Raw genomic sequence first — 16,901 nt, forward strand, 5'->3', positions numbered from 1 at the left:
GACTGAAGCGACTTAGCAGCAGCAGCAGCAGCAGGAGGTAGAAAAGAAGCTGCAGAGTGACTGGGGAGAGCATGGCGGGAACAAAACCTATTTGCTACATTGTTTGTAGGGCCCAGTGCAAAAAAAATGTAGGACCCTTTGTTCAAAAATTATTAAGAATTTTAGCAAAAAAAAAAAAAAAAGAATTTTAGCAACAGCAAAGCATTAAACCAAGTGTAGGGTCCTTCTGAGCTTATGACCAAGTGTGAATGCATAAATTCATGCTCACTAAGCTGGCCCTGGACAGCAGTGTCACCCATATTAGAACAGAAGATTGCCCCTCACGCTTGGGCAGGAGGAGAAAGGCCCACAGGATTTGAACAACGGGGACCTGAGGCCTACTCCCTGGCAGCACCAGTGGGATCCAGCAAGACCTCAGGAAAGAGGGTCTGAGAGGTACACAGACTCTAGGCACACGGTTCCCAGGTTCCGCAAACTTTCCATCCCCCAAAGTGGCTCGGAAGCAGCAGAGACCATAAACCTAAAGGGAGCTGCAGACAGGGCTGTGGGAGGGCCTGGCTCAGAGCACAGATGATGAACAGCCAGAGCCCCTGACACGCCCTGTACTTAGTGAGACCCTGAGACCTGACAGGCAAGGCAGAGGCATGAGGAGTGACTGACATCAGTTCCCAGCCACCCTGGCAGCCTGAAGGCTTAGGCTCAGAGACCAACTCTTTCCACTTCATTAAGATGAAAGAAACGCATTGTTTCTGGCACACCTGGATTGTAGAACAGCATGCTACCTGCCATCACCGAGACCTAGCTCCAGCCTCCTTCCTGTGACTAAGCCTCAAAGAGGGAGGGGGGAGGAGGGGTGTCAACTCGGAGTTGCCTTAGTTACTCAACTGAGAAATGAAGCTTGGGGCAGAGTGGTCAGGTGGTAGAGACAGAGGGAAGCGAGAGTAAAGGCAGGTAAATTTAGGAGGTAAAATTCACAGGACTTGGAGGAGACTGGTAAGGAAGAGGCTTCCTCAATGGCTCAGTGGGTAAAAAAAATCCACCTGCAATGCAGGAGACACAGGAGACATGGGTTCGATCCCGTTGGGAAGATCCCCTGGAGGAGGAAATGGCAACCTACTTCAGTATTCTTGCCTGGCGAAGCCCATGGACAGAGGAGCCTGGCAAGAGGAAGGTGTCAGAAGTAACTCCCCATTACTAGCTCAAGCAATTGCGGGGATGAGGGTGCCATCCCTGAGATCAGGAGTGGAGGAGAACCAGTTGGGACTGATGGGAGGGATGGGTTCTGAACATGCTGAGTCTAGGATACCAAGAGAAGGTGTCAGGTAGGCACTTAAATACATGATGTGAAGCTTAGAGAAGTCGGGGCTAGAGGCATAAATCTGGGAATGGCCAGCATTGTGGGTGGTCCCTGAACAATGGGCATGAATGAGATCCCAAGGGAAACAGTAGGCACAGCCTGAAGAACCCCAGCATTGAATGGGCAGGCAGAAGAGGATGCCCCTATCAAGAGGGTCAGATGAGGATGCTACATCATAGAAGGTACGAGAAATGAGGAGAAAGTGGAACGCGGCTGAGAGGTCAAACACACTGAGAAATTTTAAGTACCCACTGAACTAAGTGGAAGCCACTGATGACTTTAGAAAGAACCATTTCACTGGAGAGAGAGGCCTGGAATTCCAAAAGGAGTGAGTGGACGAGTAGAGCAGGAGGCAGGAAAGTGGTTGGGAGAGCAGAGACTGTGGCTGTGCAGGGGAGAGAAAGGGGCGGTGGCCAGAGGGAGAAATGGGATTCAGGGGAGTTGTTAAATATGACTACAGTCAGTAATTTCCCCCCACGTTTTAACAGCTTTACTGAGGTATAACTAACATACAATAAGCTGCAAGTTTACAGTGTAACAGTCTGTAAAATTTGACAAGAACATACTTGCGAGTCCATCACCACGGTGAGAAACACATTTTTTCATCCCCTCAAATTTCTTTGGCCTCCCTCCTGCTCCCTTCACCTCCACTCCTAGGTATTAACTGACCTGCTTTCTGTCACTGTAGTTTGCATTTTCTGGAATTTTATATAAATGGATTTTTAAATAATTTTATCTTTTTAAAAAGGAACTCTCTTTTTGCCTGACTTTTTTCACACAGCAGCCTTATTTTGAGAGTCATCTACATCGTCACAAGTTATCAATAGTTCACTTTTTCTAATGGCTGATTAGTTTTATATTGTGTGGTGACACCATAATTTGTCTCTCTATTCACCCGTTGATGAGTATTTGAGTTGCTTCCAGTTTGGGACTATACCAAACTAAGTTGCTTTGAACTTTCATATACAAGTCTTTATATGGATACATGCTTTTTTTTTTTTTTTTTTCCCCTCAATAGTAGATAACCAGGATTGGAATGGCTGGGTATGTTTGGTTTTTGTCCCATTTTACGTTCCCATCAGCAATGTATGCAAGTTCCAGTTCCTCCAAATCCTTGTCCACATCTGATAGGGACAGTCTCTTAAATTTTCAACAATCTAGTAGCTTTTCCTCCCTTCTCTCTGGAGGAAGGCAGAGGGAAGAGGAAAAGGAGACAAAATCAGCTCCAGGGCATCAACACTGCCTGGACGGAGAAAGAAACGTTTTTTTGAGTCTGTGTTCTTGGAACAAGCCCAGTCCCTAGTAAATGGTTATTTCTTGTGGAGCACTTGGTCAATACGTTAGCTTACTACCTTCTGGGCCTGGGACCCGAGCATGCAACAGGAGTTCTACCAGGACCTCAGCTGTGCAAGGCTCCTCTGCAGGCACCATGGAACGGGAAAGTGGGGGAGAGGACACAGTCCTTGCCCGTGGGATCCTGATTCCACCCACGGCCAAAGTGGTAAGAGGATAAGAGCATTTCTCTGCCCCTGGGAGAAGACATGTGGGTTGGGGTAGGGGAGGGGGAGATTAGAGACCAGTCTGTACTCGCTACAAGGTGGAAAGGGCAGCTGTCCTGTTGAGGAATCCAGCCTGCTTAGCCCTAAGAGAATATGTCCCCTCTTCTAACTTAGCCAAGAGGTGTCAATATGTAAGTATAAGGGGTAAGGAGGATCAAATCATGTTGGGAGCCTTCAGGAATTATGAACAAGTAAAGCCTCTGTCAAAATAATAGATGTGTAGTTAAAGCTAAGGCCATCTATAAAGTCAGGTATATACCCTAAAAGCACATACAGGTCCATTATGATACTGCATTTTGGGAACCAAGCATTTACTTATATCCCTAACATGATAATGAAAAAGAATGCCAGTACCTGTAGCTGCAGGGAAGAACACCCCGAAGACAGTGAAAAAGGACTCTCCAGGGCTGTAATCTGGCAGAGTGTTGTTCTGTAGCAGTTCTGGTGAATATCCAATAAAACCATGTTCTGAAATAATCCAAGAAAGCAAAATGAGCCGAGTGACAAGACTTAGCACAAGTTCCCTAGATTACAGTCCCAGCTTTAAATAGTAAATAGTCCTAGCTTTAAATAGTAACTTTAAATAGTAAAAGGTAGGTATGATGTGGGGGGTCAGGGAGAGAATACAGAAGATGATAGAAACATCTTCCTTCCCACGTCTAGGGCTTGACTTTTGTGTGTGTGTGTGTATATATATATATATATATATCTACGGATGTAGGTAAATAAAATGACATGAAGAAGAGAGTAGTCACCTCTAGCAAGGGGAGCTTTTTTTTTTTTTTTTTTTTTTTTGCTTGTAGACTTCAGTACAGCTGAAATCTTTTGATGAGCATGCACTGATGTGTTTGCTTTCCATTTAAAAAATTACATTAACTCCCTGCTCAAAAACCTTCCCATAGATTCCTATTAGCTACAGAATAAAGTCCAAACTCCTTAAGATGAGTGTGGAAGCTCTGCACAACCTAGCAATGGCCCACCGTTCCTTATCCGTGCTTTGCCTTTTCCTCTTCCCAGCAGTCACACAGACCACCCTGCCCAAGAAGCCCACTAGTACCCATTCCTGTGTCCCCTGCTTCCAGACTCTTCCCCACATCTCTGAACATCAATATGGTGCTCACTCTTCAAGCCCAACCCAAACGCTGCTCTCTTCGGGCTTTACATTAACTCCCTGATCAGAATCCTCCTCCTAAGTGCCCTCCATGACCAGATTCCTTGGGGCTAGAGATCTGCTCTTAAACACCTCTGTCCCCCAGGCCCAGCCACTGTGCCTACCACACAGCAGGCAGGGTGCAAATATGGGTCATGCTGAAAGAACCTTGCTCTTGGATCTTTTGCTTCCGTGCTTTCAGTCTGATGGTTCAGCGACTACTTGATAGCAGAAACATCTCAGATCTGATTTCTTCAAAGCATTTTAAACATTTTTTACATTGCCTTAAATGCAGTTAAGAGGTTTCACTCCTACAGATACTGCTTTTTTGTCAAAGGGGGTCACCTTGAACAGTATCTGTGGATGTGTTAGTGGGCTGTGGAATTTTAAGATACAAGTCCGGTGTCCTTGGGCTCAGGAACACGCAGGATATCCAGTGTCGGTTTTTAGAGAATGAGTTGGTTTGTTCCTGCTCGCTCTAGTCCACAACTCGGTCTTGATCTTTTTCCCTCTATCCCCTCTGACATGCAAGACGAGCACTTAGCCATTAGTCTCTCCATAGCTGACCCCCAGGGCTGTGGTGACAAGCCCCTGCCAGCCTGTCCTCCACCACCCTCGGGGCTGAACTTCACCCCGAGCTTCCAGCCAGTAAAGAGTGCTGGCTTGCTGACGAGTCCGAGATCACGGGCACTTCTCATGGCTTCCAAGACTCATATCTTCATAGGAAAAATATTTTTCAAAAAAAAAAGTAAAATGAAAGCTCAGTGAAGCACAAGGAACCCTGGGGAGTCCGGTCAGGACTTAAAATCATTGTCAATTGCTCTCTTTCTCCTGAACCTTAGATCCCAACGACTGTGCAGCATTTCCGAATGGTTTGGCATCTTCACAGCTGGTCCTCCCCTCGTTAACAGAAAAGCAATAATAGCTAAGTTAACTTTAGTTTATCCGCTGGCTGACCCTGCTGACTAGACTTTCTGAGGAGAAAACCAGCCCAGCCTGCCTTGGAAGGGAGCTCGGCCAAGCTGGATGACACACAGGTCTGAGCACATCTGAGCACAGGGCTGTGCGCTGGGCAGGCCGGCCGTGAGGATCAAGAACACTTCATCAGGCTCCACGGATCCTGGCTGTCCCTGAAGCCACCCTGACACAGGCAGGCCTTTGGTCACCAGGCCTGAAGGGCCTGGCCCCGGTCAGCCTGAAGGACCAGAGGGATCTCAGGCGCTGTAGATGAGTCACTGGGAAGCCTCTTCTCTTTCTCCATCATCCCACCAACGAGATCCACAGATTGAGAGGATGAGTCACTTGGCTTATTCGAGGCAGCAGGAGTGGGGGCGGGGTCCCTCCTCTGCAGGATGATCACAAATGCAGCTCTCACACGCTCACAAGCACACGCTCACACTGACAACTGCCGCTGACCCCAGCGCTTTCCCCCCAAGTCCAGTCCTGAATTGTTCTCAAGGAAATCTTAACTTCGACAAGAACTTTATGAACAGAGATGCTTGTCAATGAGTTATTTATAATCGTGTAAGTGGGGAGTGTCTAAATGTCCAACTGAAAGGTTGAGGTATTTTAAATCCTTATAAAGACTTACTAGTGCCAAAGAAACCTATCCATGTTACATATGACATATATTAAGTAAGAAATTGGATACCATTTATAGAATAAATACAAAAAAAAGTTTTAATGTATATATGTAAAAAAAGCAAATATACCAAAAACTAATTGTTGTTGTCTGTATAACGCAATCATGGGCAATTTTTTTTTTAATGTTTAAAAACTTTCCATGTTGTCTGTCGTGAGCATAATCCACTTATTATCAAAAGGTAATGCCTTTTGTAAAAACAAACAAACATCCCACAACTGAAAGCCTACTTTCTCCAGAAAGCTTTTCTATAAACAAATTTAATTCTTTTTTTTCTTTCCATTTATACTCTCCCTGTTTTTCAAAATGATACTTGCCCCATTTTTCAAAATAAGTAGCTTATGAGAAAAACATAAGTAAGATAGGGCAAGTAAAATAAGGGGCAAAAAAGAAACAGAAGGAAAAAAAAATGAAATTGAGCAAAAGATAGGGAGGAAACACCTACAGCCTCAGGTGTCTGAGGTAAGACCCTGCAGTGACTTTCCTCGAGCTGGAATTCAAGGCCTAGAGAGATCATTTCTGACACAGCCCAGTCCAGCAGGGGTGGACCTTACGGCCACCATTCACACATGCCGCATTCTAGTGGACGAGAAGGAGGCCTAGGCTCGCATGGTGGACCTATCTCACTGCCTCTGCCCTTACCTTCCCGGGGCCCTTATGACTTCCACCCACTTGACAGCCCCCCACATCATGCTCCCCAGTCCTGAGCTAGCCCCACAGAAGACCTGGCCTACATCCTGACTTCTGGGGCCCCAGTCTCTTGCCCACAACACTAACCTCTGGTCCAGCTGGACCCAGGTCAGGCACTGATGTCTCAGAAGAATTTGTACTTAAGGTGTGGCCTGAGGTCCGCTGGCCACATCCAGCATTGCAGGGCTGAGTAGACACCACCTGCCACAGCCTCTCACAGTGGGTCTTGCTGCCTGATTTGCTAATTCTTCTAGTCACGGCCCCATTTGAGAATCTGATGAAAGCACATTTTGCATTCCATTGGGGGGGGGTGTCCCTGAAGCCTCCCCAAGGTTCAGGACCTGTATGCTAGGGGCTGCCTCTGTACCTGAGACTTCCGGCAGGCCCCACCTAACCTATGATGTCTCAAGTCCTACCATGCCGTGCCTTGGGGTGAACAGAGGCCAACATCTCCTGCTGTCATCTCTGCCAGGCAAGGCATCTGCATGCATGGGGACAGGGCAGGTCCCCCAGTGACATCCCGGGACACTCCCTTCTGAACACAGTGACAAGTCATCAGTTATTAAGCACCTCCTCTGTGCCAGTCACTGGGCACCAAGTCCTTTACAACATCATCCTTGATCCTTACAACTACCCTGCAAGATCAGAGGTGAGCAAACCAGGCTCATGAAGGAGAAGAGTCTTGTCCAAGGTCACACAGCAGACCTGCCTGTATGACAGCCCTGGCCTCTCCTCTGGGAGGCCAGTCTCCAGGTCCCCAACACCACCCTCCCACACAGAGGGATGCATACGGCCGAGGTTTCCTGCAACTCCGAGAGGAACGCCCCCAAGGTCATGGCATCTCCCCTTCTCCACCTCTGTGGGGCCCACGGGGGTCTCCCTGTGGAATGCCACATGCACTGAGGGGTGTGTGCATAGCTGGGAAGAGGCAGAGCCCAGCCTCCACCCCAGGTCTGTCTGAAGTCAACGGTTTCCATCTACCATAGCAACTCCCTGCAATTTATCCTGAGTTGTTTCCCCAGAGATTTCTAAGGTGAGTGTCTTCACCTCTGTGGGCCCTTCAGAGACTCTGCTGGTAGCAAGAGGGGTTCCGGCGCTCTCAGCTGGTGTCTTCCAGCTCTGCGAGGCCCAGAATGCCCAGTGCCTGCAGCTGCTGCATGTAACTATATCTGGGTTTGACCTGAACATCTGCTTCTGTATCCACAGAAAAAAATTCTTTGGCCCCATGTGAGTTATGAGCTTTTAGGAAGAACAAAGATAGAACAGAGTGAGGAAAGAGAAAACATGACGAAAACCAGGCAAGAGCAGGAGGAGGGAAGACACTTGAAGGCTGGCCTTCTCCCTTGGCACTCAGGTATCACAGCTTCCTGTCACCATAGGAAGCCCCCTGCAGGGTCAAGGATCTGCTCCCAAGGACTATCACAGGACCCTGCCTACCTCGTCTGGGCCAAAGGAGTCAAGCACTGCTACAAACGGCAGCTCCCTCAGGCTGGGCTGCACCCTCTGGGAAGGTGGCTTCCGGGAAACTCTGTGTCACCCGCCCTCACCGCCCCTGGGGTCCGCTGAAATCAGAGGAGGCAGCGGGAAGTCATCCCCCGCCTCCACCGTGGGTGTCAGATGGCCACCACTGACTAACTTGGAAAGTGAGATATCTAAAAACGACACTGGCACCGGGGGCCCTGCCATCCCTCTGATAAGCCCGGGTGGGGCCGGGGGCTTCCCACCCGGTTTTCTTCTTGGCTCAGGTCCCCTACCCCTTGACCAGCAAGACAGCCCTTTCCTGGGAACGACAATGGGAGAGGCCGGTCCAACCAGGAATAGAAAGAGCAGAGGAAGGGCCCAGGGAGAGGAAGGCGGGAGGGGCAGGCTGCCCGGATCCTAGGACATCACAGGAAGAGCAGCGCTGCAAGGAAAAGGAAAGGAGAGGCCGAGCTTCTGGGAAGGGACACACACACACCAAAACAAGGCCTGGGGGCGGGGAGGGCGCGAGAAGGCCACGGGCCTCCGAGGATCCCAGAAGAGCCGGAAGTACAGTAGGGTGTGCAGGAAGGGAAAGGTGAACCGGGTGCCTTGACCAAGGGCCCCGCCTCACCCTGGACACTCGCACCTCCCAGGAGCCTCCTCCGCAGCAGAGCCCACCTGCAACCTGGGATGGTCTGCCTGTTGCCTGGCATTGCCTTGATGGTTCTGGGACTCTGTCTCATGGGGACAGAGACCTGCATTTGGGGGGAGGGACAGAAAGCCTAAAATGGCCTGACAAAGACAGGTCAGTGCCAAGGAGAAAAGAGGCAGGTCCAGGCCGCATCCTATCACTGAGGCTCTCACAGAGCTCCTGCCACGCAGCCCCTGCACTTACTCAGATATGGCCCAATCCCAGAAGGTCCAAAGTGGACACAGATGGGCAGTCCGGCCCAGCAAGCCCCCAGGGGCCTGGGCTGCTCAGTGGAGTTTTCTGCCTCAGGGCTTTGGTGTCAGGTCTGGGAGCTGCAATGGGTGAGGCAGCCTCAGTCATGAGAGAGCAAAATGTGCCCAAACTGAGCTCAAAGAGGGTAGATCTGGGAGAAGCCCAGGCTATTCTTCTCCTCCCTGGGGTGGAGCATGAGGCCCTGGGGATCTCTGGGAGGAAGGGAAGAACCGTGACAGGACCAAGAAACAGGACACCTGGGCTCATGCTCTGGTTTTGCCACAGGCTCACTGTGGGACTGTAAGTGAGCCCTTCTTCGAAATGCAAATGATAACTCTGTCCACCTGGGATGGGCACCTGGGATGTCCAGGTGCGGATGTCCACCAGGGATGAGAGTCTGCAGTCTAAATGAGCCCAGGTGATGTAGATCACACTCTCAGTAACAGGTAAACTAAATTCTTTTTCAGAACCCTTCTAATTCTGAAAGCCACCAGTCAGAAGTCCATTCTCAAGACTCAGGGCACATCATCCAAATGCAACACTCATCTCCAGCGGCTGATATAAAATCCCAAACTAGCTTCCAGAGCTGTCAGTGCTGCCCTCTACCTCTCTGTTGTTGTTCCGTCACTCAGTCGTGTCCAATTCTTTGCGACCCCATGGACTGCAGCAAGCCAGGCTTCCCTGTCCATCACCATCTCCCAGAGCTTGCTCAAACTCATGACCATTGAGTCGGTGATGCCATCCAACCATCTAGTCCTCTGTTGTCCGCTTCTCCTCCTGCCTTCAATCTTTCCCAGCATCAGGGTCTTTTCTAATGAGTCAGTTCTTCACATCAGATGGTCAAAGTATTGAAGCTTCAGAATCAGTTCTTCCAATGAATATTCAGGATTGATTTCCTTTAGGATTGACTGGTTTGATCTCCTTGCAGTCCAAGGGACTTTCAAGAGTCTTCTCCAACATCACAGTTCAAAATCATCAATTCTTCAGTGCTCAGCCTTCTTTATAGTACAACTCTCACATCCATACATGACTACTGGAAAAACCATAGCTTTGACTAGATGGACCTTTGTCAGCAAAGTAATGTCTCTGCTTTTTAATTTTCTGTCTAGGTTTGTCATAGTTTTTCTTCCAAGTAGCAAAGGGTAACCTCCCTGTTACCCTTCACCATCTCTGTGGCTGTGGATACCAAGTGTGCTCCAGACTGTGAGACAAGGTCACTACCACATTTTTAATCCACTAATGAAACAGAGCAATTATGAATTACAAGTCCTGCCACTAGGTCTTAGAGTATGACAGTCACGTATACCCTCCATTAATGCAGATACTAAAAGCTTCCTGGTCTAATTCACTGGTCTATTTTTATAAGTGAGGGAACTGGCTAGAAGCCAGCTACTCGAAAGGCATGAGAGTTGAAAGTGGGAAAGGAACCCTGGGTTGGAGTCCCATTTGGAGTCCCCAAAATACTCATTTGCTGGATTCTCCCATTGATCTGGGTCATAAAAATTCTAGTCCATGACAGGTGTGCCATCAGAAATACTCTGAAACTGAACCAGATCAGGGTGTATTGACTAGAAGGAGCAATAATGATGGGTTAGGAAGAGATCCCCCCAAAGCCCCCGCCCACAGCATGGATTTCCTTCTCCATAGGACTTCTGTTCCATGAGCTAGGAGCCTTCCCCAGACCACAACCGCCTCTCTGGCTTCAGCCCTGGTGAGTTTGGTCCTCCAAAGGGAGGGTGGAGAGAGGATGTGAACAGGGTTTCCAGCTCCCGGGCCCCCACCCAGAGAGAAAATACACAGAGGGAAGGCTGGGCATTCTAGCAGTGGCCAGAAGGGAAGTCTGAAGTGGAGCTGGGCCTGCCCAGAGGGCGTGGGGAGGAGCAGCCTGGAGCCTCCAGGCCCCTGGGGGAAGGCCTCCACCCTCAGGACAACTGACTGGCAGGAACAGCCGGAAAAGCCCCCAGGGCCAGGCAACCCAGGGCATGAAGGGCCTGGGTTGGGGGGATGTCAGGGCAGCCCCCTTGGGAGGCAGTGGCTTAGTTTCCAGTAAGAAGAGAAGCTCCTGCCAACCCCTACAATCTAGGACAGCAGTCCTGGAGTTCCTCCTGAGAAAAGGAGCTCTCACTTGTGAAAGGGGGCATTTCTAATATCCGAGAAATTGTTCCATCCTCTGACATTGGCTCTATTTTACATGCTTAGCAAGACTTTTTTTATAATGGCCTTGGGGTCAAGTTGAGATGAGAAGAGATTTTTCACCTGGAAAAGTCTACAGAGCAGAGGATTGTCAGATGCCCTAGGAAATTTAGGAATCCGCAACTCACTTGGACCCAAGAAACAAAGTGGAGTCTTTGGATAACAACCAGGATTGCCACAAATTGCTGAGCAAAGGTTTGTGCCAGGCACTGTTCCAAGTGCATTACATACTTTCGCTCAACGAGACAGGTGCATTTTTCAGGTAAGGAAGCTGAAGCACAGAGAGGAGACAAGATTTGAATCAACCCTTGGCTGATGGGGTCAGAGCTCACCCAAGGCTGCAGGGAGTCTGAGAGGGGGGCCAGGAGCCCAGCTGGGCAGGCTGGGGCCAGATGGAAAGGACTGCAAAGCCCCCAGCCTCCAGCCTGCAAAGCCCCCACTGGCTTACCCAACTCTGCTCTCAGCTCAAAGGAGCACTGAGAAAGGAAAATCTGGCCTTCTTATCTCCTGGGGGAAAGGAATGCACTCTCCAGCCAGGATAAGTGGCTGTTTTGACAGGAAGTCTCCACCCAGGCTGTGGGTTCCTCCCAGCCACCACTTATTCCTTCTGGCTGTCCCTGCCTCGGGCATCCTAATTCCCATCCTACCTAAACCCCACACACTCCCACACACCCCCCAAAATAATCCAACCCCACTTGGGGTCCCCCACATTGACTGTCTCCACATAGCCCCGGCCTCTGCGGCGGGTCCAGAGTTCTGACCTGGGAGTCAGTCCTCAGCCCTGCTGTTGCCTGGACACTGTCTCTGGCAGGCACTGAGAAGGGGGTGGGGGGACAAGGGGCCCCCCCTGCAGGGCGCAGTCAGTATCCCCGTGGTTATGCAAGCAGGGTCGCCCTCCTGCCTAGCACCATGCTGGAAATACCCGGACTCCACACGCCCCAGCTCTGCAGCCAGCGCAGTTCTCGCTTACCGCAAGCCCTACCCAAGAAAGAAACGCGGGGGATATTCTCTTAGAACCCCACGGCAGAAGATTCGTATCACAGGACTATAGCATGCCAACACCACAGGGGTCCAACAAGGACTATAGTCCTTACACTGCAAGTCCATTGTACAAATGGGAATGCCAAGGCCCAAAAAAGGAGACACCATGCCACACAGTCAGCAGCTGGTCAGGCAAGACCAGAAGAACCCAGTGCAGCCAAGCCCCCTCCAACGTGTGCCCTGCTAGGCACTCATCTCTCTGTTGTCACTGCCTGCTGCCTGCCGGGTCAGGGCAGGAACTATGCTGTTTCATGTCATGATATATCTCATTACCTAGAACCAGGGGGCAAGCAAAAAAATTATAGTTTATTAATAACAATAGAGGGACCTCCCTGGGTGTCCAGTAGCTAAGACTCCACTCCCAATGCAGAGGGCCTAGCTTCAATTCCGGGTCAGGGAACTAGATCCCACCTGCTGCAACTAAAGATCCCACATGCCCCAAGGAAGACAAAAGACCCCATGCGCCACAACTAAGTCAAATAAATAAATATTGTTTAAAATAAAAAATAAACAATGGAAACTACCCAGGTGTCCATCAGCAGATGAGTGGAGAAACAGCACATGGTCTATCCATAGAGTGCTATTCAGCCACGGAAAGGAGTGAAGTACGGACACTTGATACAACATGGATGAATTTCAAAAACACATTAAGTGGGAAAAAAAAAACACACAAAAAGACAAATAGTGTATGATCCACTCATATGAAACATCTGGAATAGGCGTATTCACAGAAACAGAAAATAGAACAGAGGTTATCAGGGACTGGCAGGGGAATGGAGAGTTATTTTTCCGTAGACACAGCTTTTGTTTGGGGGTGATAAAAAATGTTTTAGAAGAAGATAGTTGTGATGGATGCACACCACGGTTGATGGAGTAAGTACCACTGAATTGCACACTTTAAAATGGTTAAAATGGCAAATTTTTTGTCATATATATTTTGCCACAATTAAAAAAAAAAAAAGCGCCCCCTGCAGGGACCACCTGCAGCATCCTTGTTTCAGCCAGGCCGAGTCTCTGCTTTGCAGATGTGGAATAGAGGATGAAGGGAGCTTCCCAGCCAAGGCAGAGCGGAGAGGGAGGAGCAAAGCCACAGATGCAGACTAGTCCCAGATGCAGACTCCAATTCTCCCACCAAAGCAAGTTGCCTCCTCAGATGGAAGCAGATGAGTGAAAGCCTCAGCTCTCAGCCACTGCAAGGCGAGCACCGCCCCACCCCCCACCCCGCAGTGAGCCATCTGCCCGTGCACAACCCCTCCCTGGAGGAACTGGGCAGAAACTTCCATCCTCTCAGGAGTTCAGGCAGAAACCCCAGCTCCTTTTGCTGACATCTAGACCTTACAAGGTTTTATTCAGGCATCATGGGCTGGGCTGTGGGACTTGGAGGAAGCGCTGTCCAGAAGCACAGACTGTGGTTTCTCAATATCCACCATGCCCAGACCCCATGGAAAACTTCCGCAAAGTCAAGGACGCTATTGTCTCAGTCTTGTTTTTGACACATGTTCTTGCTTTCAATATCCTGCTGGTCACTGGCAACCTCGGCCTGGGAGCAGTGTCTAACACAGGTCCCACTTAATAAGAGCTGGCCTGGAATGAATATGCCTTTAACCTGGGCTGTCCTGGGCAAGTGCGAAGAAAAAGGAGGCCAGGGATGCTCCTCTGGGGCACTTGGATAATGTGTCCCTACCTGGTCTTGGGCTAGGGGTGTCAGTATCAGCACCACCCGAGAGCTTGTTAGAACTGCAGCATCTCCCCCTGCCCCGACCCTGCAACTGGCACCTTCACCATTACAAGATCCCCCAATCTTGAAGCTTGAGAAGCACTGCCTTGGAGCATAATCCCGGGGCCTCCAGAGACACAGTCATCCAGGATAAACAATGTTAATAATTATTAAGCACCCACTTCGTTCAGGCTATGACAGTAGGCCTCTTATATATATTATTTTATGCTCTGGCAACCCAGTAAAGTAGGCATTATTACCTGATTTTCAGAAATTAGAGTGGTCAGAAAGGTTAACTAACTTGACCAAGTCCATGCAATGAGTTACAGCTGTCCTGGAATCTGAACACAGAGGTCTGAGTCCAAAGCTACAGCTCTGACAACTATGTAAGTGTGATGCAATCCTTCAAACGGGGCCAACAGTTTCAGCCACTTGTCCGTTCTCTATGGGGCCCAGAAATGCACTGGCCAATGCAGTGCCCAGGGAGGTGTTCTAGGGGCTGCCATGGTGCTTGGTGCTGGCTGGGCTCTGGGCGCTTGTGTGCTGGGATTGGACTACCTCACGGCAGAGGGCTCACTATTTCTTCAGGATACGTCCCTGAAGATGAACTTGCATGGCCCAGCTCCCAGCAAGCATTAAGTCTGGGACTGGAGAGACAAATAAATTAGATGGTGAGCAGGCTTAGGGCACCTGTGCCACAGGCTCAGAAACCTCTGGCCCTAACCCCATCTGAGCCCTGGAGTTTATGACTTGGGGCTTCATCTCCTGCCAGCCCCAAGGAGGCAGCACTCTCCTGCTAAAGGCCCCCATAGCAAACTCCACTCTCCCTTCCAGCCAGCACCCACAGGCTCCTCAGGTCGCAGAACATGGCCCAGCCCAGCCAGTCCTCTCTGCACCACCCACAGTCAGCCTGAGACTCACTGTCTGTAGATGGCCGTCATTCCCCACCCAAACATGAGTGGCCTGAGGGCCTGTGTCTTGCCTCTGTGTCCCTCTCAGACCCACTAAAACGCGTCTCAATCCAGTCAGTGCTAGTTGCTCAGCTATGTCTGACTTTTTGTGGCCCCATGCACTGTAGTCTGCTAGGCTCCCTTACCCATGGACTTTTCCAGGCAAAAACACAGGAGTGAGCAGTCATTCCCTTCTCCAGGGGATCTTCCCAACCCAGGGATCAAAGCCAGCCTCCCTCATTGCAGGCAGATTCTTTACTGTCTAAGCCACCAGGGAAGCCAAGTAGGTGCCCCCCAGATGCTTGAGTCTGAAAATGCCATCATTTGCCCTCCACAGCCACGCTGAGGGCATCTGGCTCACCCTCCACAGCCAGAGGACTCCCTCCTGCAGTGAGGGGAGTACCAGGCCTGGCAGGGCAGAACCCGGGGTATAGGCAGGATGTGCTAACCCACCCCTCAGGGTGTCACCCTCCACCTCCTTGAAACTCCCCGCTGCTCAGGGCTGAGGCAGGCGGCCCAGCAAGGCGAGGGCCCTCCCAAGCCAGTGACTTCATACTTCAGGCATCCATCCCAGGGAGCTGTCTGGGGAGCCTGGCAGGCCAAGCCCCCTCCTGCTCACGGAACCGGAGCCAACACAAGGACAGAGCCGGGCAGCATTAGCTCGGGTTTCCTTCTGCAGCCATGACTGGGTCCCCATGGCCTCCTCAGCCTAGGGGTTCCTTTCTCTGCTTTCCACAGGCAAAGCCAGAAAATGAAAAATAATGCAACGGAGAGGGTGGGAGAGTTTTGGAGCTGGGGACCTGGAATTCTGGGCAGTCAGTCACTCTCTTCATCAGAGGCAGACTCAGAACAAGAGGAAGGCCTGAAGGTGCCTGTCCCTGCCCTCCTCCAGCCAGGCAGAAGTCAGGATCACAGCCCCAGAAAACTTCCTCCTGAGGGCTGAACCCCAAAAGCCAGGAAGGCAGGGCACCTAGAGTTTTATGACCTCTCTCTACCAGAGAAATGGTAAATGTTCAACTCAGGTGATTTAAAAACAAGAGTCACCAACATAAAGCACTATTTTTTTAAAAAGTTATTCCACAGGTAGAACAAATAGAGAAATGTGCTTTGCTTTCTACTTGGACTGCAAGGAGATCAAACCAGTCAATCCTAAAGGAAATTAGTCCTGAATATTCATTGAAAAGATTGATGCTGAAGATGAAACTCCAATACTTTGGCCACCTGATGCGAAGAACTGACTCACTGGAAAAGACCCTGATGCTGGGAAAGACTGAAGGCAGGAGGAGAAAGGGACGACAGAGGATGAGATTGTTGGATGGCATCACCAACTCAAATGGACATGAGTTTGAGCAAGCTCTGGGAGTTGGTGATGGACAGGGAGGCCTGGCATGCTGCAGTCTGTGGGTCGCAAAGAGCTGGACATGACTGAGCGACTGAACTGAACTAGGCCAGTCAGTGAGCAGAAGGGAGATGGAGTGGATGGCAAGGAGGGATGACCAGACGGACACAGAGAAAAAAGAGGGGAAAAGATTGAGGAGGAAAAACACAGAAAAAGAGACAAAGCTAAAGGAAGAAAGAATGATGCAGGAAGAAGAGAGGAGAGAAAGCAGGTCTGCTTTTAAGGAATGCTGGAGATCTCAGTTCTGTTGGTTTACAAAAGTTTGGAAATCCTTATCCAGATCTGAGCCTTTGTTTACAATTCTTCACTGTTCTAATCCTTAAAAATCCCTCCGTTCAAATCCTTAATCTTTCCTTTTTCAGGGTCAGAGATTCCTTTGAGAACCTGGCAGTAGTCTGAACCCTCTCCTAGAAAAATATACATATTCACATAAAAGTTTACCTGCAATTTCAGGGGTTCATGGATCCTGTTAAAAACTATTTATTCTAGAAGTTCTACTATGATTGAGAGACACGTAATGACCAAAGCAAAAACACTCCCACTGCCAAATTAAACTAAGATATGGGAGGATGTGTTGAATCTTATGTGTATTCAAGCCATCATATCAGGCTTTTAATTATACCATTTACTTCACTGATAGAATTTTGGGGCCTAAACACCCTTCTTTTGTTACTACCCCATTGGTGGTACTAAAAGCAAGGTTTCTTATTCAAGGAGCTAGCTGTGTGTATGGATGGTTATTATGCAGTAAAAGGTCTGCCTTTGACCCAGGCCACAGTGTCTGTGCTTACCTTGAAAT

At 49.6% G+C, this 16,901-nt stretch overlaps 1 protein-coding gene across 7 annotated transcripts in view; it reads right to left on the reverse strand.

The window, feature by feature from the left end:
- SLC12A8 (solute carrier family 12 member 8) overlaps window positions 1-16,901 on the reverse strand; it is a 143,634-nt gene that overhangs the window by 55,977 nt on the left and 70,756 nt on the right. For all 7 annotated transcript variants that reach the window (XM_055568471.1, XM_055568474.1, XM_055568468.1 and 4 more), the window contains one exon: window positions 3,271-3,384. In XM_055568471.1, coding sequence (XP_055424446.1) covers window positions 3,271-3,384 — 114 coding nt within the window. The remainder of the gene's footprint in view (window positions 1-3,270; window positions 3,385-16,901) is intronic.

The sequence above is a fragment of the Bubalus kerabau genome, chromosome 2 (genome assembly GCF_029407905.1).
Source record: "Bubalus kerabau isolate K-KA32 ecotype Philippines breed swamp buffalo chromosome 2, PCC_UOA_SB_1v2, whole genome shotgun sequence".
Taxonomy (NCBI): Eukaryota; Metazoa; Chordata; class Mammalia; order Artiodactyla; family Bovidae; genus Bubalus; species Bubalus kerabau.